This window comes from Ochotona curzoniae, unplaced genomic scaffold, assembly GCF_017591425.1.
Source record: "Ochotona curzoniae isolate NIBS_2020 unplaced genomic scaffold, NIBS_Ocur_1.0 scaffold_3208, whole genome shotgun sequence".
In the NCBI taxonomy this organism is placed as follows: Eukaryota; Metazoa; Chordata; class Mammalia; order Lagomorpha; family Ochotonidae; genus Ochotona; species Ochotona curzoniae.
The window spans coordinates 7,173,485-7,198,971 of record NW_024467106.1 but is presented as its reverse complement, the minus strand read 5'-3'; the positions used below and the strand labels follow the sequence as shown (position 1 = coordinate 7,198,971).

At 51.2% G+C, this 25,487-nt stretch overlaps 1 protein-coding gene across 6 annotated transcripts in view; it reads right to left on the bottom strand.

The window, feature by feature from the left end:
* Positions 1–3,697: 3,697 nt before the first annotated feature.
* MAPKAP1 (MAPK associated protein 1) overlaps positions 3,698–25,487 on the bottom strand; it is a 223,178-nt gene continuing 201,388 nt past the window's right edge. For all 6 annotated transcript variants that reach the window (XM_040963887.1, XM_040963890.1, XM_040963892.1 and 3 more), the window contains 2 exons: positions 8,718–8,815; positions 3,698–5,090 (listed from right to left, as the gene is read on the bottom strand). In XM_040963887.1, coding sequence (XP_040819821.1) covers positions 4,959–5,090; positions 8,718–8,815 — 230 coding nt within the window. In that variant the 3' untranslated portion in view covers positions 3,698–4,958. The remainder of the gene's footprint in view (positions 5,091–8,717; positions 8,816–25,487) is intronic.

Here is a 25,487-nt window from a genome sequence, read left to right as displayed (position 1 = left end):
GCTTGGGGACCTCTGAGGCAGGAAACTGTCCTTGGCCTACAGGCTGCTGCCTGCACCACTTCCAGAGCTGGAGAATGGGGGTGGGGGCGACCTGGCTCCTCCAGCTTCCTCTGGCTGCACCCGAACGGGAGACCCGGAGGAAGCTTCTAGTTCCCAGCAACTCACCCACTCAGCACCAGCCATTTGGCTATTTAGGGAGCGAATCAGTAGAGGGAAGCTCTTTTTCTTTTTGTCTTGCCTTTTCTCTTTCTTTCTTTCTTTTTTAAAAAAATATTTATTTATTTCTATTGCAAATATTCAGAGAGGAGGAGAGACACAGAGGAAGGTCCTCTGTTTGATGGTTCACTCCCCAAGCGAGCGCAACGGCTGGAGCTCAGCCAATCCGAAGCCAGGAGCTAGGAGCCTCTTCCGGGTCTCCCACGCGGGTGCAGGGTCCCAAGGCTTTGGGCCGTCCTCCACTGCTTTCCCGGGCCACAGGCAGGGAGCTGGATGGGAAGTGGGGCTGCTGGGATTAGAACCAGCGCACATATGGGATCCTGGCGTGTGCAAGGCGAGGACTTTAACCACTACCCTATTGCGCCAGGCCTCTGTCTCACCTTTTCTCTGTAACTTTGCCTTTCAAATAAAAATATGTAAACCCTACCAAAAAAAGTCCACTGCAGGGACTTCTCACCCAGAAAGTGGAGGAAGGGGCCATGGCCTGGGCTCGCCCCTACGAGATACTAGGGCTGCAGGTGATTGAAGGTGCTGTGTGTGCCCTCAGCACCCACCTGTGCATGCCCTGGGCATCCTATGCCATGCCCCTCTGCCCTCCTTCCCCTCTGGAATCAGTTGTAGGGGCAGGATGGGCCGGGTAGGGGCCTCATTTATTCCCTTGTTGGCGCCTCCCATCTGTCCCTTGGGATCAGGAGGATGGGGTGGTGCGGGGCCTGAACTGACACCCAGTGGCCTGGGCATGCCCGGAGAGGCCTGGGCATCCCGGAGAGGCCTGGGCACCCCGGAGAGGCCTGGGCATGCCCGGAGAGGCCTGGGCACCCCGGAGAGGCCTGGGCAGCCCGGAGGGGTCCCAGTCTCTGGTGGGGTGCACATCATGGTGACAGAATTCTCAGGGCTTGCGGGGCTCCTGGGCTTGCTAGGATGCTAGAGCCCACATGGACCACAGACGGAGGCTGTTGAGGCTGGGGGAGGCTGGCTTGGTTTCTCATCGACCCTGCCACTCCCAGGCTGCAGGTGGGTGCAGGTGGAGGTCTGCTTTGCTCTGCCTCAGTTTCCTCCTTTGTAAGATGGGGTTCAACTGGTGTGAGGGGGCAGGAGTGTTGGGAGACGGCTGGGTTAGGGGCAGGAGGGTGGTCGTGCCGGAGGGGCTGAGAGCACCACGTGGGTGATTCAGGGATTGGGGGGAAAGAACAATTCATTTCTTTCTTTTCTTTTTTTTTTTTTTTTTTGGTTAAGATTTATTTATTTTTATTTTTTGGTTAAGACTTATTTATTTATTTTTATTATTTATTTTATTTATTTATTTTTATTAGATTTACAGAGAGATGGGGAAAGAAGATCTTTTATTGGCTGAGTCACTCCTCAAATGGCTGTAATACCTGGAGCTGAGCTGATTCGAAGCTGGGAGCCAGGAGCTTCTTCTGAGTCTCTTGCGTGGGTACAGGGTCCCAAGACTTTGGGCCATCCTCCCTTGCTTTCCCAGGCCACGAGCAGGGAGCTGGAAGGGAAACAGAGCAGCCAGGACGCAAACTGGCACCCATAGGAATGCCAGTATTGCAGGCAGAGGATTAGCCTGTTATACTGCTGCGCCAGCTCCTAGAAGATGTTTTCGAGCCTAACACTAACATAATTATTTAAACCAGAAAACACGAGGGTGTTTAAAGTTTTTGGTAAGTGACTGGAAAGATCTGCTAGTTTCCCAACAAAACAGTCTTGAACTCTACACATGCAAGGGGCCTTTGAAAAGATCATGAAAACGCTTGCGATGAAAAAGCTGTGAGCGGATTTCCAAACTTGGTCTGTAGTGCAGTAAACGTAGTGTGGCCACATGAACTTTGGGAACAGCTTCTGCCCTAATGCAGCACACCCATTCCAGAGAGCACAGCCAGTCTTGTTGCTTCTTTCAACTGGAAAGGCAGATTTAGAGAGAAGACAGAGAAATCTTCTCCATCTGCTGGTTCACTCCCCAAATGGCTGTAAAGGTCGGAGCTAAGCTGATCCAAAGCCAGGAGCCAGGAGCTTGTTCTGGGTCTTCCATGCAGGTGCAGAGTCCCAAGGTATGGCCCTGTGGGGATTAGAGGTGGAATCTAGGCCACTAGACTTAGAGGACAGAAGTCAGTATCACACCGCTCACCTGGCAGCAGGGGTCAGGATGCCTGTGTTGGCCCTGCGCAAATGTGGTACCTGGGGTGCAGGGCATGGGTTTTCAGAGGGAGAACCACCCAGGGCCACGAAGTGGCCTTGCAGGTGCCTGCTGTCCTGGAGATGTTGCAGATGGAGGTCCTGGCTCTGAGTGGAGCGTCCTGCATTCCTGCTCAGGGAGATGGGTACCCTAGGAGGGCTCAGTTCCCAAGGAGAGAGGACCAGGGATGCCAATCATCTCCGGATGGCTGGTGGCCTCTGGGCAGCCGTGGGGAGGCAGTTGCCAGCGTGGGCCCGGATGGAGGCCACAGGGGTGTTAGGTGCTGTGCCAGGGCTTCAGGGCCAGCATGGCCAACAGGCTACAGGGCATATGTGGCTGAGGTACCAGGTGGCAGCTGGGCAGTGCAGAGACCCATGGTTGGCAGGGCTATCTATCTGTGAGTATGTCGGGCCAGTAGTATGGGCCCGAGTCCTCACCTGATATGGTACTAGTGACGGGCCTGGCCAGAGGCTGCCCATGGCTTGCGTGGGCTGGGGCACACAGCAGGCCTTGGAAGACATGAGGGGCTTCCCAGAGGCCAGCTGGGTCTAGCGCTCCGGGAGCCTGCAAGAGGCCATTTGGGCCACTCCCACTCTGCAAATCCCCAGAGGAGTGGGGACCCAAGCTGAGTGCTGTTCGGTTGGGTTGTGGTTTTCTTATCCCACTGGTCCCCAGTTTAACTTGGGACATGCGAGCTCCTGCTTTGCAGAGCTCAGCACTGGGCAGAGTGCAGGGAATGCCATGGCCTTGACTTCAAACTGTAGGACTGGTGGGGCTGGTGTCGTAGCGCAGTGGGTTAAGCTGTGGCTTGCAGGGCCAGCATCCCATATAGGGGGAGCACCAGTTCAAGTTCCAGCTGCCTTGTTTTGATACAGTTGCCTGTTCCTGTGCCTGGGACTCTGTACCCAACTTGGGAGCTGTGGGTGGTTCAGCCCCCGTTGCTGCAGCTTTCTGGGGAGTGAGTCAAGTCAGAGAGAGAAGGGGTCTCTCTATTGTCACTCTGCCATTCAAATACATAAATTCAAAAAAACCAAAAAACCAAAACTCCCCAACTCCCCAGGCCAGCGGCGGGAGGAATGGCAGTGAAGTGGCCAGTGTCCCCCTCACGTGTGTGTCTAATGGAAACTGGAGGTGATGCTGGCAACATCACCCTTGAGTGACAAGGGATCTCTGTCCTGCCTGGCACATCTCAGGGTCATCAGGTAGCAGGCCTCCACTGCCAGCTATGTGACACCTGGGGACTCACCGTCTCCAGCACCGAGTACCCCACACTTGGGGAACGCAAACCAATACGCGCAGGAGGGTTCTCGTCTGATTTTTATTTTAATATTGAATATGCCACGAGATTTAATGACCCAATTAGTCATTTACATTTTTCCAAAGGTATCTAAATATAAAATTGCTAAAAATTCAAATACAGATAACAAGCTACAAATCATATTTCCCTTGTTTCTGGGGCAGGTAGGACTGGAAGACGTTAGAAAAGGGGCTCCTGCTGGCTGCACGAGGACCAGGGTCAGACAGGACCTCGGGGCGGTGCTCATGAGACACTGGGCTCCAAGATGTGTTCCAGACACAACTCCCCTTGGACGGCAGGTTACAAAATCTTTGAAACGCAGGTCCTTGGGGCCCGGCAGGGCACAGGAGGGCAGCATGGGCCCAGGGGAGGAGCCCTGGCGAGGCCGGCGAGGGTGGCAGAGGCATCTGGTGTGGCCAGAGATGTGGCGTCGGGGGCGCCCGGCCCCTCGTCTTCCCTCCGCGGGAGTGGGACAGCAGAGCTGCTTTGCTTGTCCAGGCTGCTGCGGTGACGGGGGCAGGCACTGTGGAGGGCAAGGAGGCCCCCGAGGTCAGCGAGGTGGCTCCCAGGCCTGGGCTGGCCTTCCACTTGGCAAGCGCTTACACCTGCTGTGTGAGCAGCGCCTGGAGCACGAGGTGGCGAGGTGGCGAGATGAGCCGAGAGCCTAGCTTTCTCAGCGTTGCTTGCTGCCATCGGGGGCTGGGCGGGCAGAGGCTGGGCACACAGCAGGGGCACACATGCCAGAGCCCCATCCCTAACTTTGAGTCTGACGATCCTCATAGCAAATGCGCTCATTTAAACAAATGACATAGTTAAAAGTATTGACTAAGCCCTAAACATTTCTTCTGAGAAATCGAACCATAGCTTTTCCAATCTGCCTGTTCAATATGGGAACAGATTTTCAAGAGAATAACATAATCAATCCTCTGTCCCAAAGAACAGCCCGTCACGCCAACCGGGATAAGGAGTATGCCTGTTTATTAAAAGAAAAAAATGTACATTTTTGTTCTTCATTTGCTTTAAGAAATTTGATCAAGTTGACGGAAATGTCCGGGTGTGGCTATATACATCCTCGACAGGGCGGCCGGGCAGTGGAGCCTGTCGGCGGAGCCTGTCGGTGGAGCCTGTCGGAGCCGTGGCCGCACGGCTTGGTCCAGGCCAGTGTCCTCGGTGGTCTGCGTTGCCCCCAGCCCTGTGCCCGCAAGGACAGCGGGCCACCTGGCCCCGGCATGCAGGCTCGAGCAGCAGCAGCTTGAGGCCGGGTCACTGCTGCCCCTGCCCTGATTTCTTCTCCTTCTGGAAGCTGAAGCTCGTACGTCTGTTCAGTTTTCTTTGTTTTTGAGCAAAATAGTCAGCCCGGGCAGTGCTTGCTCGCGATTCCAGGATGTAGTTCACCTAGGGAGCGAGAGGGTGGAACCATCACCTGCCAGCCTGCGCAGGGCAGAGGCAGGGCTGGGGCAGAGGAGCACCCACCCTGGGCTGGGTGCCCTGGGGCCAGGTGCTCACTCGGCTGGCTGGGCCCAGAGCCTCGGCCTGTGGCTGAGGGGCAAGTGGCCCGTCCAGGCCTCTCCTCACTGTCGGAAGGTGGTGTCCCTCTGATTCTTGCACCTCTTTCCCCTCCTTGGCACAAACTGCCTCCCAGAGGGCTGCGGGCAGAACTGTCTGGCGCTGCTTCCCGGCCGCCGGAAACGGGCCTGACCTCCTTCCTCAGCTGAAAGTGTCACAGGGAAGACTAAGCAACCACACAGGCTCTGCACGCCCTACTGCAGCTGCCCTGCTGTGCCTGGACCCTGTTACTGCCTTTCTTTCCGGCAGATCCAGAGAAAGTTCCTGGCTCCGAGCCTGGATATGGGCCAGCCCTGGTTATTGCTGACTTTTGGGGGAGTAAACCAGCGGATGCAAAGGTGTTTGTCTCCCTAATTCTGCCTTTCAAATAAAAACAAAAAACAAAACACCGCATGTCAGGTGCATGTCATGTGCCACGAGGGACTGGGGCGAGTGACCATCAGAGAGGTGTGTGGGGCAGGGGAGGCTTGCACAGGTGATGGAGGTGTGGGACCTGCAGGGCCTGTGGGTGTGCCAGGGAGAGGGACCATAGAGCAGAGCACACCGGGGCGTGGGGGCGTGGGGGCGTGGGGGAGGCCCGGAGCTGCAAAAGCTCTGTGCACAGCGGGGAGCCAGGGCAGGGAACACCTCGCGCAGCCGTGGGTCACTGTTACCCTAACTGTACGGGCGGGACAAGCAGGGCACAGATGGCCTTGTCCTTGAGTTAAGGTGACAAGACCGACAGCCTGGACGTGCCCCTGCCCTGCATGCAAGCACTGCCCTGGCTGCGCTGCCTGGGCCTGGCCCCTTTCCCTCCAGGGGCCTGCCGTCATGGCTGGCGGCCTCACACCACGGGCTCTCGTGTGCGTCCTGGGTCCAGCTGAGGACTCTGCTGCCTCTGGGAAGGACCGGAGGCTCGGGTTCCATCCCTCCCGACTTTCTGCTCTGTCAGTCAGCGGCAGCAGGCGTTAAGGCTGCTGGGGAGCACAGAAGGCCTGCCACGCTCGGCCCGCCACCTCGCCAACTCACCAGCTGAGAGCAATAAATCATGTGGGCCGCAGGGCCCGGCTGACTATCTGGGACGGTGCAGGCAGTATGTGGGGATGGGGGTTTTATCATTCTTAATAAAGGCAATCCTGGATGACACTGTTTGCACACTCAGCCAGCCTAGTGTATTTTTGGCACATGTAACTCGACAAAAGCTTTTCAAAATGATCTCTAACAAGCCAACTACTTCCTAAATTTATTATCTTCAGTGCTTTGTGATAATCACACAGATAATTTTAATGGAAGATTAATGTAATAATCAAAAGATAAAAACGCCCTTTGGTCTGCCATTAGCTGGTTAATGTGCTGTGGCTTCAAACTTGCACAATTTTATGCACTATTGAGTGTTTCACTTTCGATGCATTTTACAGCTTAAGGCATAAAAATATAGGGAGTTTTCATGGTCAATAAAGCCACAGCCTCCATCACTCGATCACGAGAACATGATCTGAAGAGCTCGATGACTCCTGGGAGATTCATCTAGAAGCCTGCAGAATTAGGGACCCCATGTGACCAAGAAAAAGTGCCTCTCAGTGGGAAGGGACCCCTGGGACCTCCTCAGGTTCAGGTGGGCTCCGCCAGTGTGTGCTGTGCCTCGGTCCTCCAGCTCCGCATCCGTAAAATGGGGACAATGCGCTGGGTGGCCGGGAGGACCAAGCGAATGTCTGCTACGCGGCCAGTGCCTTGCACACACAACCTTCACCTTCTCTACAGGGAAAACTGTGGCCAACGGAGCCACTGTGGCCGCAGCTGCCCATCCACTGCTTCATCATCAGTCCTTGGCCCTCACTGCCTCCCACCAGGTTCTGGCTGTAGCTCTGTGTGAGTTCTGCCTCAGTCACCATCTATGACCCTGACGGCCACTTCCTGGCACATTCCTGGACACTGTGCAGGCTGGTGCACAGCTCACGGGGACATTGGTGATGTATTTAAGCTGCTGTGAAAGGCAGGGATGGCACAGGTGAGGCGGCATCTTCGGTGGGATTAGCACTCGCTCCCCAGGGCAGCAGGGCCCGGGCAGGCGGAGCTCTGGGGGAGTGTGCAGGACTGCAGGACGGTCCTCCTCCCAGTGTCTCCCTACGAAGACAGACCCTCAGGGCAGCGACAGCCTGGGGGATGCCGCAGAGGCGCAGCTGCTGCAGGGGAGTGCTTGGCCCTGCAAGATGATTTCTTTGCACTTGATCTTCCACAGGCTCATCCTCAAGTCATAAACCTGTGTTTCTGTCATCAATCTGCTGTTGTGAGAATTATTTTGATGTCAGACACAGGATTATAATTTTACTAGAATCCTTCTGAAGTCTTGAATATTTTAATGCTAGCTATAAAAAAAAGCAGCCCAGCCCCTGACGGGGTAATGGAATATTTCTTTACCTAGTTCCTCAACACTCTGCATAAACTCCTTCTGCTGTCTTGTGTTGGTCTGGAAAATAATTCTTGACTTGTTGCTGGCGAGCACTCCTGGGCAGGCACCTGCCCCCACTTCTAGTCCCAGGGGGCCCCGGCCAGGGTGGAGGGTCCTGGCATCCTCCACCTTCTAACTGACCAACCATGCTGGGCTGTCCCAGCAGCCTTCCCTTCTCCGTTCTCCTGGGCAGCAGTTGGATCGTTTGAAATCTCCTGCTCACCCTGAAGGCTAACGCACGTCTTGGGGGGTGGTGTTGGGGTGGTGTGTAGTCTTGGGGGTGGTGTTGGGGTGGTGTGTGGTCTTGGGGGTGGTGTTAGGGTGGTGTGTAGTCTTGGGGGTGGTGTTGGGGTGGTGTGTAGTCTTGGGGGTGGTGTTGGGGTGGTGTGTAGTATTGGGGGGTGGTGTTGGGGTGGTGTGTAGTCTTGGGGGTCGTGTTGGGGTGGTGTGTAGTATTGGGGGGTGGTGTTGGGGTGGTGTGTAGTCTTGGGGGTCGTGTTGGGGTGGTGTGTGGTCTTGGGGGTGGTGTTTTGGGCAAGTGCCAGGTCTGCTGACTCAGCAGAGCTGTGAAGCTGGCCTGGGGTTCCTTCCTGTACTCTTCCAGCAGCGGGGAGCTGGGAGAGACTCCTCTCCCCACCTTTTAGTTGAGAAGATTTGGTGAGGAAGGGGCCAGCCCGCCCTGAGCCTGGTTTGAGTCCTGCACGGTCCCCAGGGTGTTCTAGCTGTTCCGTTGCTCTGACCTGATGACCACCCTAGGGAGAACGAACAGGGCTCGGGGACCTGGGACCTTCTGGATCTGCACTTCAGCGGCCATGTGGTGGAGTAGGCTGCGGGATGCACCATGCTCCCACTTCACAAGTGAGGAGCAAGGGGCCGGACAGGGCAGCTGTCTTCTCTGTGGTGCCAAGGGCAGGTTCTTGGCGGGGAGGAGTGTGGAACCCCTGGCACAGGGCCGCACAGAGCAGCACGGGGCACCTCTGGGTGTGGAGCCCCGGCTGAACTCTACAAAGCCCAGCCCGGACACTCACCTTGAGCACGATTTCATTGACAGTAGCAGCGTCAGATTCAAAGTAGAGGTGCTTGTAGTCATGATTGCTTAGGTATGTGAGTTTAAATATTGCATGACCTGGAGAGAGAGAAAGGGAGAGAAGGCAGTTTATAGGGGTATGTGGGTTCCCCGGCTTGGGGGCACTGCTGTCTCATCATTCCAGTCCACACGAGAGCAAGTGGGGTGGAGGAGTGACCACCCTTTCCAGGAGTGCAAAGCACATGGCAAAAGCCGGAGACCCAGTGGCTGCTCAGGCCCCGTCCCGCCCTGGGGCACAGTCAGCATGGCTTTCCTGGACTGCTTCACGCCGTGGGCTCACACAAGAAGGGAGAGGTCAACGACCGCCAAATTATTACGAGAATAAAGAACAGTGCTTCAAGCTAAAAAAAAAAAAAAAAAAGAAAAAATGTAGCCTGGCTCCTATGGGGAGGGACAGTCCTGGCCCGGTGACCCCTATGGAAGTAAGCTGCTCCCCAATCCTCTAAGCCGGAGAAATGAGGTGGGACACGTGCTGTGGGGGACCACGGGCAGCTGGCAGCACACCAAGGCTGGCCTCAGACCCCACATCTGTGTGCCACGTCCGTGTCTGGGCCTGAGTCCTGGCTCCCACCACACACGTGGGAAAGCCGGACTGAATTCCCAGCTTGGGCTGGGTTTAGTCCTACCCCTTGTGGGTGTGTGGGTGGTGACCATGGCAGGTGCCAAGAACCTGCCCTTGACACCACAGGGCTCTGCTTCTCAGTTTAAAAAAAATTTGATCCAGGCCTGGACTGTTCACTTCCTAACCCTTCAGCATACCTGCGCCTTTCAGGTGCTCCTCCCTTCACGTGCTGGGCCCCACCCACCCACCTGGCAGACCCTCACCGACTGGCTTCCAGGGCCGCTTCCAGCAGGGGCTCTTCTGACCTACGCCTGCAACTCCTCGGCTGTGGGCCTGCCACCCTGTACGTGGCCCATCACACACACACACACACACACACACTGCTGTGCCATCAGCAATGGCACCTGGAGGCCAGACCGTCTGAATGGGCACAAGAATGGGGGATGACATGAGGGGCCTCAGACATGGTGGCCCACCCAGCACACACTGTCCCTGGGCTCTGGGACGCCCCTGTGGCCTTCCAAGAAATTATATTTCTCCTCTGCCATCCTGACATGGATTTCATGATGCCAACCAAAGGATCACAGCTCGAGAGACTAGCGGTTGGTGCCCAGTGGGCGGCCAGTGGTGTTCCCACAGACGGCCTGCAAAGCCTCTTCTAGCAACTTCCCTGGGGTTGTCTCCCAGACAGGTCCCAGTGCCTGCAAGATCAGAATTTTGCAAGTCCTTTGAGAATTTGTCATTGCTGTCCTTTTAATTGGTGCAGTAACTGGTCATAGTTATTAATTAGTAACATATCACCCCCATTACTGTAAGTTCACCTCTTTCCCGGAGAAATCTTCTTTGGGACTTTATTTACAGTAGCTAATTTTTCAGATCTCCAGAAATAAACTGATATATGTGGTACATTTGTGGCCAGAAAAGTTGAGCTGCTGGTATTTTATCCTGGAAACATCATTATGATATACTAATTGTGACTATAAATCCTATATTGAAAAAATTAGCTAATAATTTCTGAAAAAGCTCACTTTCAGTCCTTGATAAATTCAGCCCGATTCTAAATAGTGGCATGAAGTTGCTGAGATTCCTGACTGGAAGCTAATCAGTGTTAACACAGAGCTCACTGGTCACGGGTGTTGGAAGTGAGGCCTACCCAGACAGGAGTGTGTGTGCGCACGTGCGTGTGGTCAGCCCGGGAGGGATTCTGCCCGGCAAGGTCACCATGGAACAAAGCTGGGCCCAAGCAGAGCCACCGATGAAGGACACAGGACAGTCAAGGACACAAATGTCCCCTCAGGGAGGCCTTCCTGTGGACACCTGGCCACGACAGGCACAGACCTGAAGGCCTGGGGCTAGAAAGTACCAGAAGGTCTTGGGGAGGTTTGCAGACCTGCAGTTTCGGGGTTCACTGAGCACTCTGCGAGGCAGGCCTGTAGACTGTCTACACCACCTGCTCTTGGTCATCACTGACAAGACACAACCTCAGGACACGCGGCCGAGTCTCGCCTGAGTGACTGAGGTGCCCTTAGCAAACCTTCCAGACTGCAGGCAGAGCCTGGTCTGTGTTGGCACGCGTGGCACGCAGTTCCCGGAACCTCAAAAAGGAACCTTCAACTCCATTCCTGTGGAGTTGTGCGCGTGTTGGGTGTTGTAGGAATCACATACAGGAGCTGCCCTTGGGGCCAAGGGTCCTGGCAGGCCGCAGCCCTGGCCAGGTGACCTCAGGACCCCACCCTCGGTATTCTGTGCTTTGGCACTGGGTTGGACCCCTGCTGCTGCCAGTGCTCATGTGTGCCCACGTGAGGAAGAGTGAGGCAGCTGGCAAGGAGGAGGGTCTCTTATGCTCCATCCCCTTAAGCCACTGACTTTTTGGTCCTTTCTAGTACAGGGCTCACAGCAGTGATACTGCCTCCATGGGGGGGTGTGGATTTGAATACTCAGCGTCCCCCCATGTGAACAAGCAGAGTCCCCTCCTGTCCTTGGGGATGAATGACAAGCAAGAGTCCTGGGGTCTCCTTGGGTCAAGCCCAGTATTGTGCAGACTGCAGGCCATGGGCCACTCACTCCAAAGGTTTCCTGCCCCGAGTTCCCCCACTCCAGGACTCTGCGGGGTCGCCATCAGGGCAATTTCATTGAGACCAGGCTCTGGCAGAGGCACAGTGCAGAGAGAAGACCCCAGGGGTGTCGGTAATCAAGCAGGAAGACGGAGTCCAGGGGCTGTCTGGAGATAGGGGCCGGAGGCAGGTTGTCAGGCATGGGCAAGCGCCCTAGAGGGTATGTGGAGCTGACAACTGGGCAGCCTTGGTGGGAGCTTTGAGCAGTGAAATATGGGGGAAGGGGTGTCCCTGGACCCCTGGTCAGCCATATAAGAGGATGTGTGGCACAGGAAGGATGCTGAAGGGGCTGATCTGAGAATCGGGGAGCAGGACTTGGGCACTCCTTTACAGCACAGTGACAGCTAAGGATCAGAATTCACACTCAGAATTACGTGCAGTCCAAAGCCTATATATTCAGGCATAACAAGTTAATTGACCTCTTCTGGAAACACATCTGTCAATAGATGAAATTCATGTTCCGTGGCCAATTTTCAACGGAGGAGTCTGCGAAGAGCCCACAGCTCAACGCTGACGGAAGCGAGTAAGAGCAGTGCCCAGTTACAGCGCAGGCAGAGCAGGAAGAGGGGCTCATGACCCCTGGCTGGCAGCCCACCTGGGCACTGCTCTGGGGGCACTGTAGGCTCTCCTGGAAGATTCACAGGAAATGGGTAAGTGACAAGAGAAAATGGGCTTTGTAAAGATGTTGGCTGAGAGAAAGAACCCTCCTCAGTGGACCTGGGAGAAAACACTGAGCCCAACATTCCAATCAAACTCGATTCTGGGACTGTTCGATTCTGTTTGGTGATCAAAGCCTGAGACATGAGCCTGTGCTAGGCCCAGGATGAAGCCCAGCTCAGCCTCGTTTCACTCTGGGTCCCTGCAAGACACTGTCTCTCCAGAGCCCAGGGCTGCCAGCACGTCTTTGACCTCCTGACTCTCCGTCCATCTGGCACGGAGCAGGGCTCACGGCGTGCCTGATTCTCACAGTTGTGTGGGAAGAGATCTTTGACAATAAGAATGTCCATGAGCTAGAACGTGTGGTTTTGAACTGGCCCTCTCTGAGCAGCCTGGATCCTGCTGTTGGGCTGCAAGAATGCCATGGAACACAACGGGGCGTCACGGTGGCATGTGAAGGGTGGCTGTACGTGAAGCCAACACTGCAGATCCGCAGCCGCCTCTCCACACGGGAGTGGGGATCTGGATGTGTAAAGCTGTATTTACAGTTATGTCTGTCTCTTCAAAGAAAAGCAGAGGAGATGGAACACAACTGAGCAGAAACTAATTAGCAGCACAAATGTCAGAAGTGGGATGTTCCGGCTTTTGTGCTGTAATTTCCCTCCCACATTCGGTGTTGTAACTACAAGAGGCTGCACTGAGAAACCAGGCTCTTCCGGCCTGCTCGGGGAGGGGTGGGCAGTGGCCCTTCTGGAAAGGCAGCTCTCATCAAAGACTGTGGCTCTGCGGGTCCTCAGGGCTGGCCACGCCGGCCAGCAAGGGGCTTCCAAACCAAGTCTGTGGTTCCTCTCTCAAATTTTTGGGGTGTGCCCCACTTGCCCAGAAAACTCTCAGGTAACCCTGCGCTCCTCTGAACTCCTTTTCAATAAAGATGTTAAAATTATTGAAAATTTACAAGCCTAGGCAAACTTCCACGTCGCACCTCCCTCTCAGTGCCACCTCCAGTCTGCCACTCGCATCCACTAGCCTTCACACAGCGGACGTCAAACTGCATGCTAAGACGTGAGCTGAACTGCTTTTCAAGCTCATGTTTCCTCACAGCCTCCACCCGTCTTGACAGTGCCCACAGCCATCTCTCCCAACAACCTATAGACTTGTGCCTCCTGAACTGGGCACCAGGGCCACCTATTAAAACTCTCAGTACTTGAGGGGCAGCGGACAAGGACCTTTAAGGACCTGGGTTCCCTTGTCACTATGTGAGGCAGGGAGAGTTGTCATGATTGGATTTCCAGGGCTTGCTGCCTTTCGCTCTCAGGCCTGGAAGGGGCGCTCACTCACTCTGCAGGGCCCTGGCGTCTCTGGATTCCTCCCCACCGTCAGCTGCACTGTGAGCTGCCTGCAGGGAGCTCCCATTCAAGCCAAGGGACAGAAGGTGGTGCACCTCCCCAGAGACCTGGGCACTGGAATGACCTCCTAACCTCTGGAGCTGGGGCTAACCCCCTTCCATGTCCGCTTGCATCTCTCAACCTCACTCTCACTCCTTCCTATAAACGCAATTAAGTCTCTAATTATAAAAACTCCCATGGCACTGTGATGCCCCTCCTTCCTCTAATTTACGGAAAGCACTCTTGCTAAGGTCATGCTGCCTCAAGGAGCCTCTTGAGCTGGGTCCGCTGCTTCTCCTAGTCCTCTCCTGCCTGCCTCCCATGGAGGCCCAGCCCATGTATGGGGATGAGCTGTGTCTCCGATTTCCTGCGGCCTCCCTGGCCTCCATCTGCCCTTTCAATGCTGGTCTCCTCCACACTTGCTCCCCCAGTGCCATCTCCTCTAACCCTGGCCTCTCCCTGAGGTCCCAATGACCACTCTGCCCCTTGTACGGGCCACCACTCCTGCCCAGGCCCTGACCACCTGCTTGCTGCCTCCTCTCTGCCTTCTGTTCTTCAGATCTGAACAGCGAGCCCCAGGGGCGCACTAGACCACGCCTCTGGAGGTGTCGCTGCCCTTCTGTGCTGCTTGTCCTGTCCCCTCCGGAACCCAAGCTCACTCTGATCACGTTCACAATCACACTTCTCAAATGCTCCGATCCCAAAGTCCTTCGCAGCCTTAAACACCGCTGAGGGGCACAAGGGGCTTCCACTTATGTAGACTGTACCAACCAATACTGGCTATGCTAGAATTTAAAATGCAGAAAACTAATATTTAAAAAATATTAATTCATCAAAAATAACTATATAGCAGCACACATTACAAATTAACTAATGGGAAAGTCTTAGATCTTCCCAAATGAAGTTTACTAGTGAAATAATTTTATGTTTTTAAAATCCTTCTGACATGTGCTTTAGCAGAGAACAGAGTATCTGATTTTGCATTTTATTTTTCCTGACAGATGGTTTTGGCTGAAGCACGGCTTCAATGAAGAAAAGCTAGGTTCACAGATATATTCCTGCAAAAGATAATCATATTTTAAGTTTTATAAAAATTATTTCTTGAAATTCTATCATACTTGGGAAAAAGATAGTTTCTTTAAAGACTAGTTGCAATATGGGATTTAAAATCGCCGTGGGGATGGGCGTTGGGCTTGAGATGTCTGATTGGATGCCCCCACCTCAGCTTCCATCCAAGGTAGAGCCCAGGAGGCAGCAGTGACAACTGAAGTAACCGGGTTCCAGTCACTCACATGGACAATCTGGATGGAGTTCTCAGTTGCTGGCTTTGTCCTTGCCCAGTCCTAGCTGCCGTGGGCATTTGTATAGCCAACCAGTGGAAAGGAGTCTCTGTGGATCCAGGAAGCAGAGGGAGGTGCTTGGCATTAAAGATGCCATCTTTGGGAGGTGGTCTTGTGGCACAGCACATTAAACCACTACTTGTCACTCTGGCATTCCATACTGGAATGTTGGCTTGACTTCCTGTTCATGTGCTGGGAAAGCAGGCTGAAAATGGCCTTGGTATTTGTGCTCCTGTCATGTGGGAGGCCAGGATGGTGTTCTGAGCATTTGCTGGGCACAGACCTGGTTTAGCAGAGTCTCTCTCTGTTGCCCTTTCAAATACATACACATATGGAGTCATAATCCAAAAAGATGCCCCGTGGGACACTTGCATCAGGGACCGGAGTACCTCACTGTTTCGGGTGCAGTTTCCTGCTAATGTCACCCTGGGAGGCAGCAGGTCATACTCGTACTAACTGGGTCGCTGATAACTGCAAGGAAGAACCTGATGAATTCCCAGGCCCCTGGTTCTGGTCTGACCCAACCTAACTGTTGCAGGATTTGGAAAGTGAACCAGAGATAGATCTCTTTTGTTCTTTTAAGTAAAAGGAACATTTAAAAAAACAGAAACTTTAAAAAGCCCCATCTCTACCATAGTAATGAACTTTCTAAATTCTAGTTACATTAAAATCTAGTGACTGGGGACTAGCACAGTGGCTTACAGGCTGATCCTCCACTTGCAGCACTGGTGTCCCATATGCTCCACTTCTCATTTGGCTCTTTGCTTACAGCCTGAGAAAGCAGTAGGGAATGGCTCAAGTCCTTGGGACTCTGTACCTATGGGCGATCCAGAGGAAACTCCTGGATCCTGGCTTTGGCCCAAGCGTGATGGCTTAGTGCCTGAATCCTCACCAGGCAAGCGTCAGGATCCCATTTGGGCATTGGTTCATGTCCCAGCTGCTCCACTTTTCATCCAGCTCCCTACTTGTGGCCAGGGAAAGCAGTGGAACCACAAAAAAAGCCTTGGGACCCTGAATCCACATGGGAGACACTGAAGAGCCTCCTGGCTTCGGGCTGGCTCAGCTCTGGCTGTTGTGGCCACTTGGAGAGTGAACCAGTGGACGGAAGATTTTTCTATCTCTTTTTCATTCTGCCTTTCCTTCTCTCTGTAAATCCGCCTTTTAAAAAAAGAAAGAAAAAAAACTATTGATTGGTCATGTATACTAAATGCATCTTTCTCCTTACCAGATTTCCTAACACCATGGAGGTCTAGGAACTGTGGATTCAATCAGTTACACGGCTTTTCCAAATGATGAAATATTTTCTTGTAAAAAAATGAAAAAATAACATTCATTGATATCATCACTGATCTTATCAGAAAGTGCTTTAAGCAAAGAGAAGCCAACCTTACAGTTGATAGATACAAACTTCCCAAAATTTAAATTTACATCTGAAAGCTTGAATTTCATCTCAGGCCTCAAACACTGTCATTCATCTTCCTTGGAGTGACAGCTCGTTTCCTTCATTTTCAAGAAAATGTTGCCAAATACCCAAGTCTGAAGTTTATCAGCCGTCCTTTCAAACAAAACTGGCGTCCCAGGAAACAAATGGCTAGTTTAGCTTGTAACTCAAACAATTATATAAGGGCTTTTCCTTGGGACAAGTATACTGCTTCTGAATGTAGCACTGGTGTTTGTGTACTATAGCAAATCTGTTAACAACAATGGTTTGTGGGGGACTTTTTGATTATTCATGAGTAGGTTATTTAACAAAATACCCACATGGCATCTTAATAACCACACTAGACACAAGTTTAAGATTTGAGTTTTATTCTGTAGCTCTTAGAAAGATGAACAAGGAAGAAATAAGACCTACATCCGGCAGTGTTCACCTTGGAGAGACCTTGGTTGTGCCAAGCGTGACGCGCAGGTACTCTGCGGGAGGCTGAACTGAAACGCACAAAGCCTCCTCTGGCCTTGGAGGGGAGAGCTGGGGTCACCATCCCTTCTCCTGGGTCGTTCTGTACAGCTGGCACAAGTGTCATTTCAAGTGTCTTTACGTTTTTGGGTACACATTAGTGTTTTCAATGGACATTCTGCCCCTCCAGTCTTCACATTCCTGGTAGTCTAGGTTTACTGGCGACACCCCCCCCTATCCTTTGATGTTTTGAAATGTCTTTATTCCACTTCCATTTCTGAAGGACATTTTCACTAAATGCAGCACTCTAGGTTGACAGATTGTCTTTTCACACATGAGGGGTCATGCCATTGTTTTCTGGACTGCATTATTCCTGGTGGGAAGTCAGCAATCCTTTGGCTGCTTTTAAGATTTGTTTCCCTTTGGAGTTCGCTCTCAGGAATCTGTCTTGATGCGATGTTCTTCAGACCTATCCTGATTATGGCCTTTCTCGGACTTGGAACTAAATATTTTAATCCCATCTGGAATAGTTTCTTTCCTCCATCATCAAGCCTATAATTATGAGCATGTTGGAAAGCCTGACACTATCACATGGGCCACATTCCTCTCGTCCATACTCTCTTTTCGTCTCAGTTGTGAGCAGTTTCTGTTGCCTGGTCTTAGGGTGGTGGAAGGCAGATTCTGAATCTGTGGCTCCTAATGATCTCCCCACTTATTTTTGTTTGTGAGGTGGCCTGATTTTTCTTTTTCTTATTTTCTGAAGATTTGTTTTATTTTTATTTGAGGCAGATTTAAAGAGAGAGAAAGAAAGACAAGAGAGACCTTCCATCTGCTGGCTCACTTCCCAAATGGGTGCAATGGCCGGAGCTGGGTTTATCTAAAGCCAGGAGCCAGGAGTGTCTTCTGGGTTTCTCACATTGGGTTCAGGATCCCAAGGATGTGGGCCGTCCTCTGCTGCTTTCCCAGGCACATTAGAAGGGAGCTGGGTCAGTCGGCATACAAATCGGTACCCAAATGAGATGCTAGCACTGCAGGCAGAGGCTGGGTTACTCTGTCATGGCACCGGCCCCACGTGGGATGGCCTGCCTTCTAATAACTAAGTAACAAAGCAAAGGTCTTGGATGTAGTTTCTGAGACTAAGTTCCAAGAGACTGTGACTTCCTCTCTGCACACTCTTGCTGGAAAGCCAACTGCCATGCTGAGATTAAACCCTGAGATGAAGCAGGTCTTTGCTGGTGTCCTGACTTCAGCCTGTGAGGTGCCTGACCTAGGATGCAGTCTGTTGCTAGGTTCCTTCATTTACTTGAAGGATAACTGACACGCTCTCACTTCTCTCTCTTATGAGGAAGGGTATATAAGCTTCTGACTCCTAATGGGACTCATTCTGCTGTTAATGTTAGTAAGTTCACGAGGTCTCCTACTGATGGGTGTGTTGTCAGCAAGCCTCTCAGAGGGTGAAGAGGAAAGGAGTCCTGCCCCTATAGCTCCCACTTTGAATTCTTCCCCTGTACTTGAAACAGAGAGAGGGAGAGAGAAAGGCAAAGAGAGATCCTCCATCCACTGGTTCACTCCTCAGATGCTCATAATGGCCACGCCTGGGCCAAGTTGAGTCTCGGAGGCTGGAACATCACCACTCCCGCCAAGGTGCCCACGTGGAAACACTTGAGTCATCCCTTGCTGTCTCCCAGGATGCGTTAACAGAAAGCCTGACTGCATACAGAGGGAGAGAGAATTCAAGCTGACACTCTGACATGGGGACACGGACATCCAAAATGGCAGCCTAACCTGTGTACCACAGTCAGGCCCCCAATGCTTCATTCTTGATTTAAATGTATTTCTCAGCTCTATAATTTTCATTTGATTTTTTTCTTTTAGAATGTGCATTTCTCTTTTTTTCTTGAGTTCCTGTTCTATTTTAGCTACCAAAACATACTTGTAACAGCTGTTTTAAGGTACTGACTATATTATTGCCAGAACTCTAGCTTAGAGCTTAGTTTCCTGTGTTGGTTTTCTGGTTCCACCAGGGGCATGCTCAGCTTAATGCCAAGGTGACAGACCCTCCCTGGAGTTCTTGCTCAGAGTGTCACCTCCCTCTCCAGCTGCCCAGTTCCCACCTGTTTCCCATCTTAGGGAGACTATGTCCTCCCTGGGCGACCCTGGAGGAAAGCTGATGATGGGTCCACTTCATTTGTCTCCTTCCTCTCAGACAACATAGCTCTGCCCTGTTTTCTAATGTCTGAAAGTTTTTTTTTTTCAATAGTTTATCGAGTTTTCTAGTTTGTTCTGACCGCACAGCTAATATGGTGGCAGCTGCCCTGTCTCTGGACCTTGCAGACAGGATCCTTGGAAGCAGCATGCATCAGGGCTTGAATAGGAACATGGTTCATTTTTTCCATGTCTAGAGAATAACTTAAAATCCAAGCACTGCATTTATTTATTATGAAAATACAATTGAGAACTTGGCAGGAGGCAAAGGGAAACAGACTTTCTGTATCATTTCTCCAGCTGAGAAATCTTTCACACAGAGCTTTGTAGTAGAGAACAGCCCCTGCTTTTACTCTCTTTTTGGTATCTTTTCTGAAGTTAACATCAAGAAAGAAGGAAATTGAGGAAATGGTAATCAAAACCTATGAATGCATGCAAATTTTCCGTTATACCTAAATAAGTGCTTTGTTATTAGGCTCAAGTCAACATTTACGTAAGAACTTAACAGCAGCAAGGCAGCCTTCTCCCAGCAGGGGGTCAGTGCTGGCATTCCATACGACATCACGTCCTGCTCCATCTCCCTGGTGACGTGCCAAGCAAAGAAGCACATGATGGCCCTCTGGCACCCACCTGGGAGCCAAGTGTGGAGCTCTGGCTCCTGGCTTTGGCCTGGCCAAGCTCAGGTATCTGGCGAATGAACCAACAATGGAAGATACCTGCATCTCTTCAATAATGGAAGATACTTGCATCTCTTCCTTTGCCTGCCAAAGAAGCCAATCTATGTTTATGTAAACAAGCTGTGGGTCTAGTAGCTTGGACAGTGGGTTAGACTGCCATCTGCTGTGCTGGCATCCCACGAGGGCACTGGCTTGTGTCCTGGCTGCTCTGCTTCTGATCCAGCTCCCTAGGAACGCACTTGAGCAGGCAGCAGAAGACAACCAAAGTGCTTGGACCCCTGAACTCGTGTGGGAGATTTGGATGAAACCCATGGCTTCCTTGCGCCCTGACTGCTGTGGCCACTTGGGGGAGTGAACCAGCAGATGGAAGGTCTCTCTTCCTCTCTACCTTCTTCCCCCTGTAAGTCTGCCTTTCAAATACATACATGCATGCATACGTACATACTAATACCCTATAATGTTTTCTACTTAATAAATATCATTCCAATCAACACAAGCAAATCCTTGCTCATTTCTTAATAAGACTAAGTTTACTGATAATGCAGGAAGGTCCCCTGCGTCAGCCAGTTTTTCTCAGACATCCTTTGTGTTACGTAAACATGTCCTCCTCCCCAGCAGCACCTACGAGCAGGGCAACCACAGGCCTGATAATGAGCACAGCAGGACCGTTTGTCTTATCAGTCGTGCAGGGCTCAGAGCGGCAGCTCCTGTCTCCAAAGGCACAGCGCTGACCTGGTAGACACACTCCTGTACTGATACATGCTTGCCCAGGAACTAGAGACGAGCACGTCAGCCCATCTATCATACACTGAGGGTAAATGGCAACAGTAGTTTGAGGAGCAAGACAGCAGGTTTGCCTTGTCGCTGCAACCTTGAGATGTCTTCCACTAGGCCTCCTGTCTCTCTGGTGAAGAGCTGCTGCTTCTCTTGGCTGACTCTACATGCAAGGAGCAGCTGGACTTGTTCGGTGTGTGCAGGTGGCGTTAATGAAAGGGTCCTCAGTGCAGACTCCAGCCTCTGGACAGAGGATCCAGCTGGGGGCACAGTGTGCCTAGTGCAAAGGCCCAGGTGTCAGCTGACCATGACCAGGGCAGTCAATGGCACTGGCTGAGTTCTCAGGGTCTGTACAACACTGTCCAACCCCAGTGAGCTGTTTCCTGAAACTGAGCGGTGGTAGACGCACGTTCCAGATGACACACAGCTCTGGGTTCCTGGCAACCAGACTGGGGCCCGAGAGCCTAGGAATGGAACCTAGCGTCAGCTTGGAAGCTGGCCCCGGTTGACAGGTTTCCTCCCCCTTGATCCTGTGGGCACACTCTAAGTCTTTCCTTCCTATATACTTGGAAAAATTGAGGTGATCCCCCTGGCTGCCTAAACCCATCACACCAGCAGCTCCCTTGTTTTGGAGGGAGATGATAAATAAATCAAAATGCACTAAGCAGCACTTGCGCAGGCGCTCGCCTCCTCCACTGGATGTGCACCTCATCAATCACACCATTGTCTACTTGAAAGGCGAGCCTTGTAAATGTCATATCCACTCAGGCCCAAGGAGAGGCGCATCCAAATGCAGCAAGGAGTTTTAATTGGATAGTGTAATTAAACTAAAAAACCCCAGCAGACTCGCTTTGACAGGATAGATGAAGACCCCTTTTAATAGGGCTAGGAAACATATCTGTTAAAAGGATGAGGCACTGCCTGCTCCTGATTGTGCTCCAGAGGACTCTTATGAAAAGGCAATTCAATAACTGGGGCATTTAATACGGTAGATCTGCTGTGCTCTGTAATCAGGCAGTACTTACCGTATTTGATCTGGAACTTAAGAAATAAGTCCTTGTCAGAGGATAAAAACGCAGCACAGCTCGCCTCCCTAACACCTGGAGTGCCCAAAGCTGGGAGCCGCCAGAGCCTGCGGGTGGACTGTGGTCCTCCAGCTGACAAGTCAATGCACGGGCCTAGAGTGGCCAGCAAGGCCTTGAACATGTGCCCACCTCGGCTACAGCTGCCTCATCCAGCTTACCCACATTCTCAGGAAAATCTGAAGAACATGACAACGTTTCCGGGAATCTCCTAAGCTGAGAGCAGGAAGCCTGACAGGTCAGAGGGACAGTGAGTATTTCTGCTGGAACCACTCTTGTCAAACAGGGAGAAAAGAAATGCTGTGGTCACAGGATTCAGTGAGTGGCGGGTGTGCTGGAGGTGACGTTAGCAACAGACCCAAGTCCTTCCACCCTCTTTGCACACTGCTGCTGGACAGGGCGCAGGACGTGCACACACAGCCACATACCCACGCAAGGTCTGCAGCTCCACAAACAAGACGGCATGGAGTGGGTGGGCACACTGGAAGAGGGGAGTGGGTGGGCACACTGGAAGAGGTTCATAAATACACAAGTAGCCTGGGACAGTCTTCTTCTGATGAAGTCCCAGGGTCCCACGTGGTGCCTGACACCTGGTGGGGTCCTAACAGCAACCCTTCGCTGGGGTGCAGACAGGTTCGAGGGGCAAGGCTTCCAGCTTTGCTGTCTCCAGCTTTCCAAAAACAGCTCGATACTTGGCTTGTTTTTATAGAAACCTTAGTTTTGGGGGGTTTTAGACTCATTTTCCTTTTTTAATGGTGGTGAAGGGTTTGTGGGATGACTGCTTTTACTCCCCCATAAAGCCTAGTTGGTGCTGTTTGCAAACCTTAGAATGTTCTTAATCCTGGTCTTTCTCCATGGGTTGATGAGCACATTAAGAACATATACATGAATATGTACAATCGTTGAAAGCTGGAACCGAATTAAACCATCAAGTACTTTGAGGTTTAAATGAAAACTACATAAAAGCATTTCAGCCATCAATTTGGCTATCACTTCCAGCCAGTATGAATTCTGCTGGAAAAGCTATTTTCGTGCAGATGTGGAATTCAATGGGAAAGACTGACTCGTGTACCAACATCAATCAAAATGTCGACTTCCCTGGCAGCTCTCAACAGTAAGGCAGGTTCAAAGGTCACAGGATAAAGAAAAAGCCAAGCTCTGGTTCAGCTCTAATATCTCCTCCGTAGAAGTCCTGCAAAAGTACCCCCTTCTGTATTAGCCTTGCTTTCATTAATCTTCTTGCCATCTTCTTTAACTAGTCATGCAGAACCGCTCGATAGCAAGACGTATAATGGGGAAGGCCCTGTGCCTATTACCGCGTTAACATTCTCTTAAGCCCCAGTGCAACAATGGCCGGGGAGGCAGAGGAAATGTGCAACTGCAGGGTGCAGTGCAGGCAATTCAATTACAGCCCGGGCTTACCTGTGTTCTCCTGACCTATAAAACACAGGGGCCTTTGTGTCTAACTGGCCTGGCCATGACGCTTGCTGAAGATCACAACAATGCTGGTCTTTTCTATTTAAGCTAAATCAATGTGGACAAATCATCATTCAGTAGCTTTAATTTAATTAGTAAATTAAATACACTACTTTACAAATCTTGTCAAGTACTTATGAAAAGAAAGAATCATTTAAGTGGGAGGCCACTAATAACCCTAGCTAATTTAAGTCATATCTTCACTAACTCTCCTCTCAAACAGCCAGCAGGCTCTATCTGCCAGGGTTGCACAGGCTCCTGCAGTGTGGCTAACCCATAATCCCAAGGAGTTCCTACCTGGCATCCAAATGGTGTTTGGACCAAACCAGAGAAAACAAAATCAAACCTCCCCCACCAACATAACAAGCATCAACGGAATCTGACTTCCTTTAAATTACACTATTGCAAGAGGACATAATCAGGTTACCCCTATGATGTTGCTTCCTTAAGATTTTCTATTATCTATACCTAATTGAGACACAGAGCTCTTTTCAGCTATAAAGACGACAGCTACTTTATTAAGGTTTAAATCTGATTTCTCCATGACAGGCTGCTTCCTTTGAAGGCTCAAACCTGCACAACCTGGTCCTAGAGAAAGCCGACCCAGGAGGGTCACATGGCCCCGCGGGGCGGGCACACACAGCCAGTGCCCCGTTTCTGCTTCCGGGCTGGAATCTGAGACCAGCACTTACCAACAGAGTCCCTGGCATTCCAAGCCTGGCCCTGGCTGTGCGAGAGGGTCGACAGCTCCCTTCCTAAGGCAGTCTAACCAGGGGAATCTCTGAAGTGCAAGTAGGTTCCTCTCCTATGTGCTGAAACATGCTTGATCAGTGAAAATGAACACGAATTCTTCTTTTAGAGTTTGGAGACACCTTTCAAAAAAGCAAAAGGTACCCTAAGGACAGGCAAACCAGCTTGTGAAGTTGCTGGTCAAACCAGTAGTGGTTGTTTACAGGTTTTTTTCTTTTTTTTAAATCTAGAAAGGTAGAAATTATTTCTAATTTCTCAGGACTTTTGACACACACATTTTCTTAAGGAACTCTTATAAGAGTCCATATTTGTATGTAATTTTTTCAAGGCATGTATCTATTTAGTCATTAAGTTCCAGGTCCTTAAACACTCACAGGGACAGAGCAATAAATCTTCCCTCTGCGAGCAGAGTGAGAGGAAGTGGAGGGTAGAGGCGAGCACGCTCTGTGAAGAGCCCTGCAGAGGCCAGGCCTTCCTGCGCACACAATATCGTAATTATGTGTTTGCCCGCAGCCGTCCTGGTGCTCAGTCCCTCTGCCAAGCCAGCTATTCACACACTTCTGGGATATGGCATCAATTAAACTTGAGCTGTGTGCCTTATGACGACCAAATTAATGGTTTGACAGCGGCTCTCAATAAACACTGCAAACTGGCCATATTCGAAGGGTTTACAAACCATTTCTTTTCTGTTAAAAATTCTGACAAACACGTCTCAAGTCAGACGGGGACAGCTCCATTACCCTCCCCAACACTTGGTGCCTTTTGTAGAGCAGGCTGTTTAATAACACGTCCGCTCTGTTTTCACAGCTAAAGCCTTCCAGTTGGCCACACGTTCCAGTCTTCAGCAAGACACTTGTGTTACGAGAGATAAAAACATGAAAAAGGAAATATATTGCAGAAATCAAAAACCTTATCTACTTCTAGACTTTCTCTCTGCCATAATTCATTCAAGGAGGCCCCAAGAATAATTTTTGATGTAAACTCAGCTACAAACATACATCACTATGCTGATAAAAATCACAAGCTAAACTTATGAAATATAGTGACTTCTATTTCTATAGTGCTATTAAAATAACTTTTTCTAAGGTCCAACAGACACAAAAGATAAAAAGGGTTACCATTAATCCTTTAAACACACACACACACACACACACACCCCGCAAGATAGAAGGAAAAAGCCACCACCCCATTGATTAATTCTGTGGTTGGATAATAGTTTGAGGATGAGCTTTTGAAGATTAAGTCACTGAATTAATTTGATGAAGTGCGAGAAATCATGAGCACAAAGCATCAATCCAATTCAGGAAGAACGTTTTTGTTTGGGCACTCTGCAACGTCAATGATGTTGAGCAACTTTTGGTTTCTAAATGCTGGCTGTGTTCATGTTCCACTACAAGCCAACACTCACTGGGCACAGCTTGGCAGGCACTGGCCCAGGGCCTGAGCCCCAAGATCGGTGGGACAGCAGGACACACCCCCAATGAAGGTTTTCAAAAAGTCCATGGAAATGTGAATTTTGAGATAACTATGTGTGAATTTAAAAGGATTTTTTGCACTAAAACAAAGTAATTTTACAATCCATTTTCCATGTGTTTCCTGCAGTACCCTCCTACAGCCCTGTACATGATATGCTTCTCAGCTGACCCACAACTGCGCTGGGGTTGGGGAGCTTGGGGACCAGGTGCATGCGAGCAGTGTGAGCGAGTGTGCACGGTTCCCAGCGACCACAGCCCAGCCTCCAGACGGGACAGCCTGGGCTATAACACCAGAAAGTCAGCTGGCTGTCGCTGTT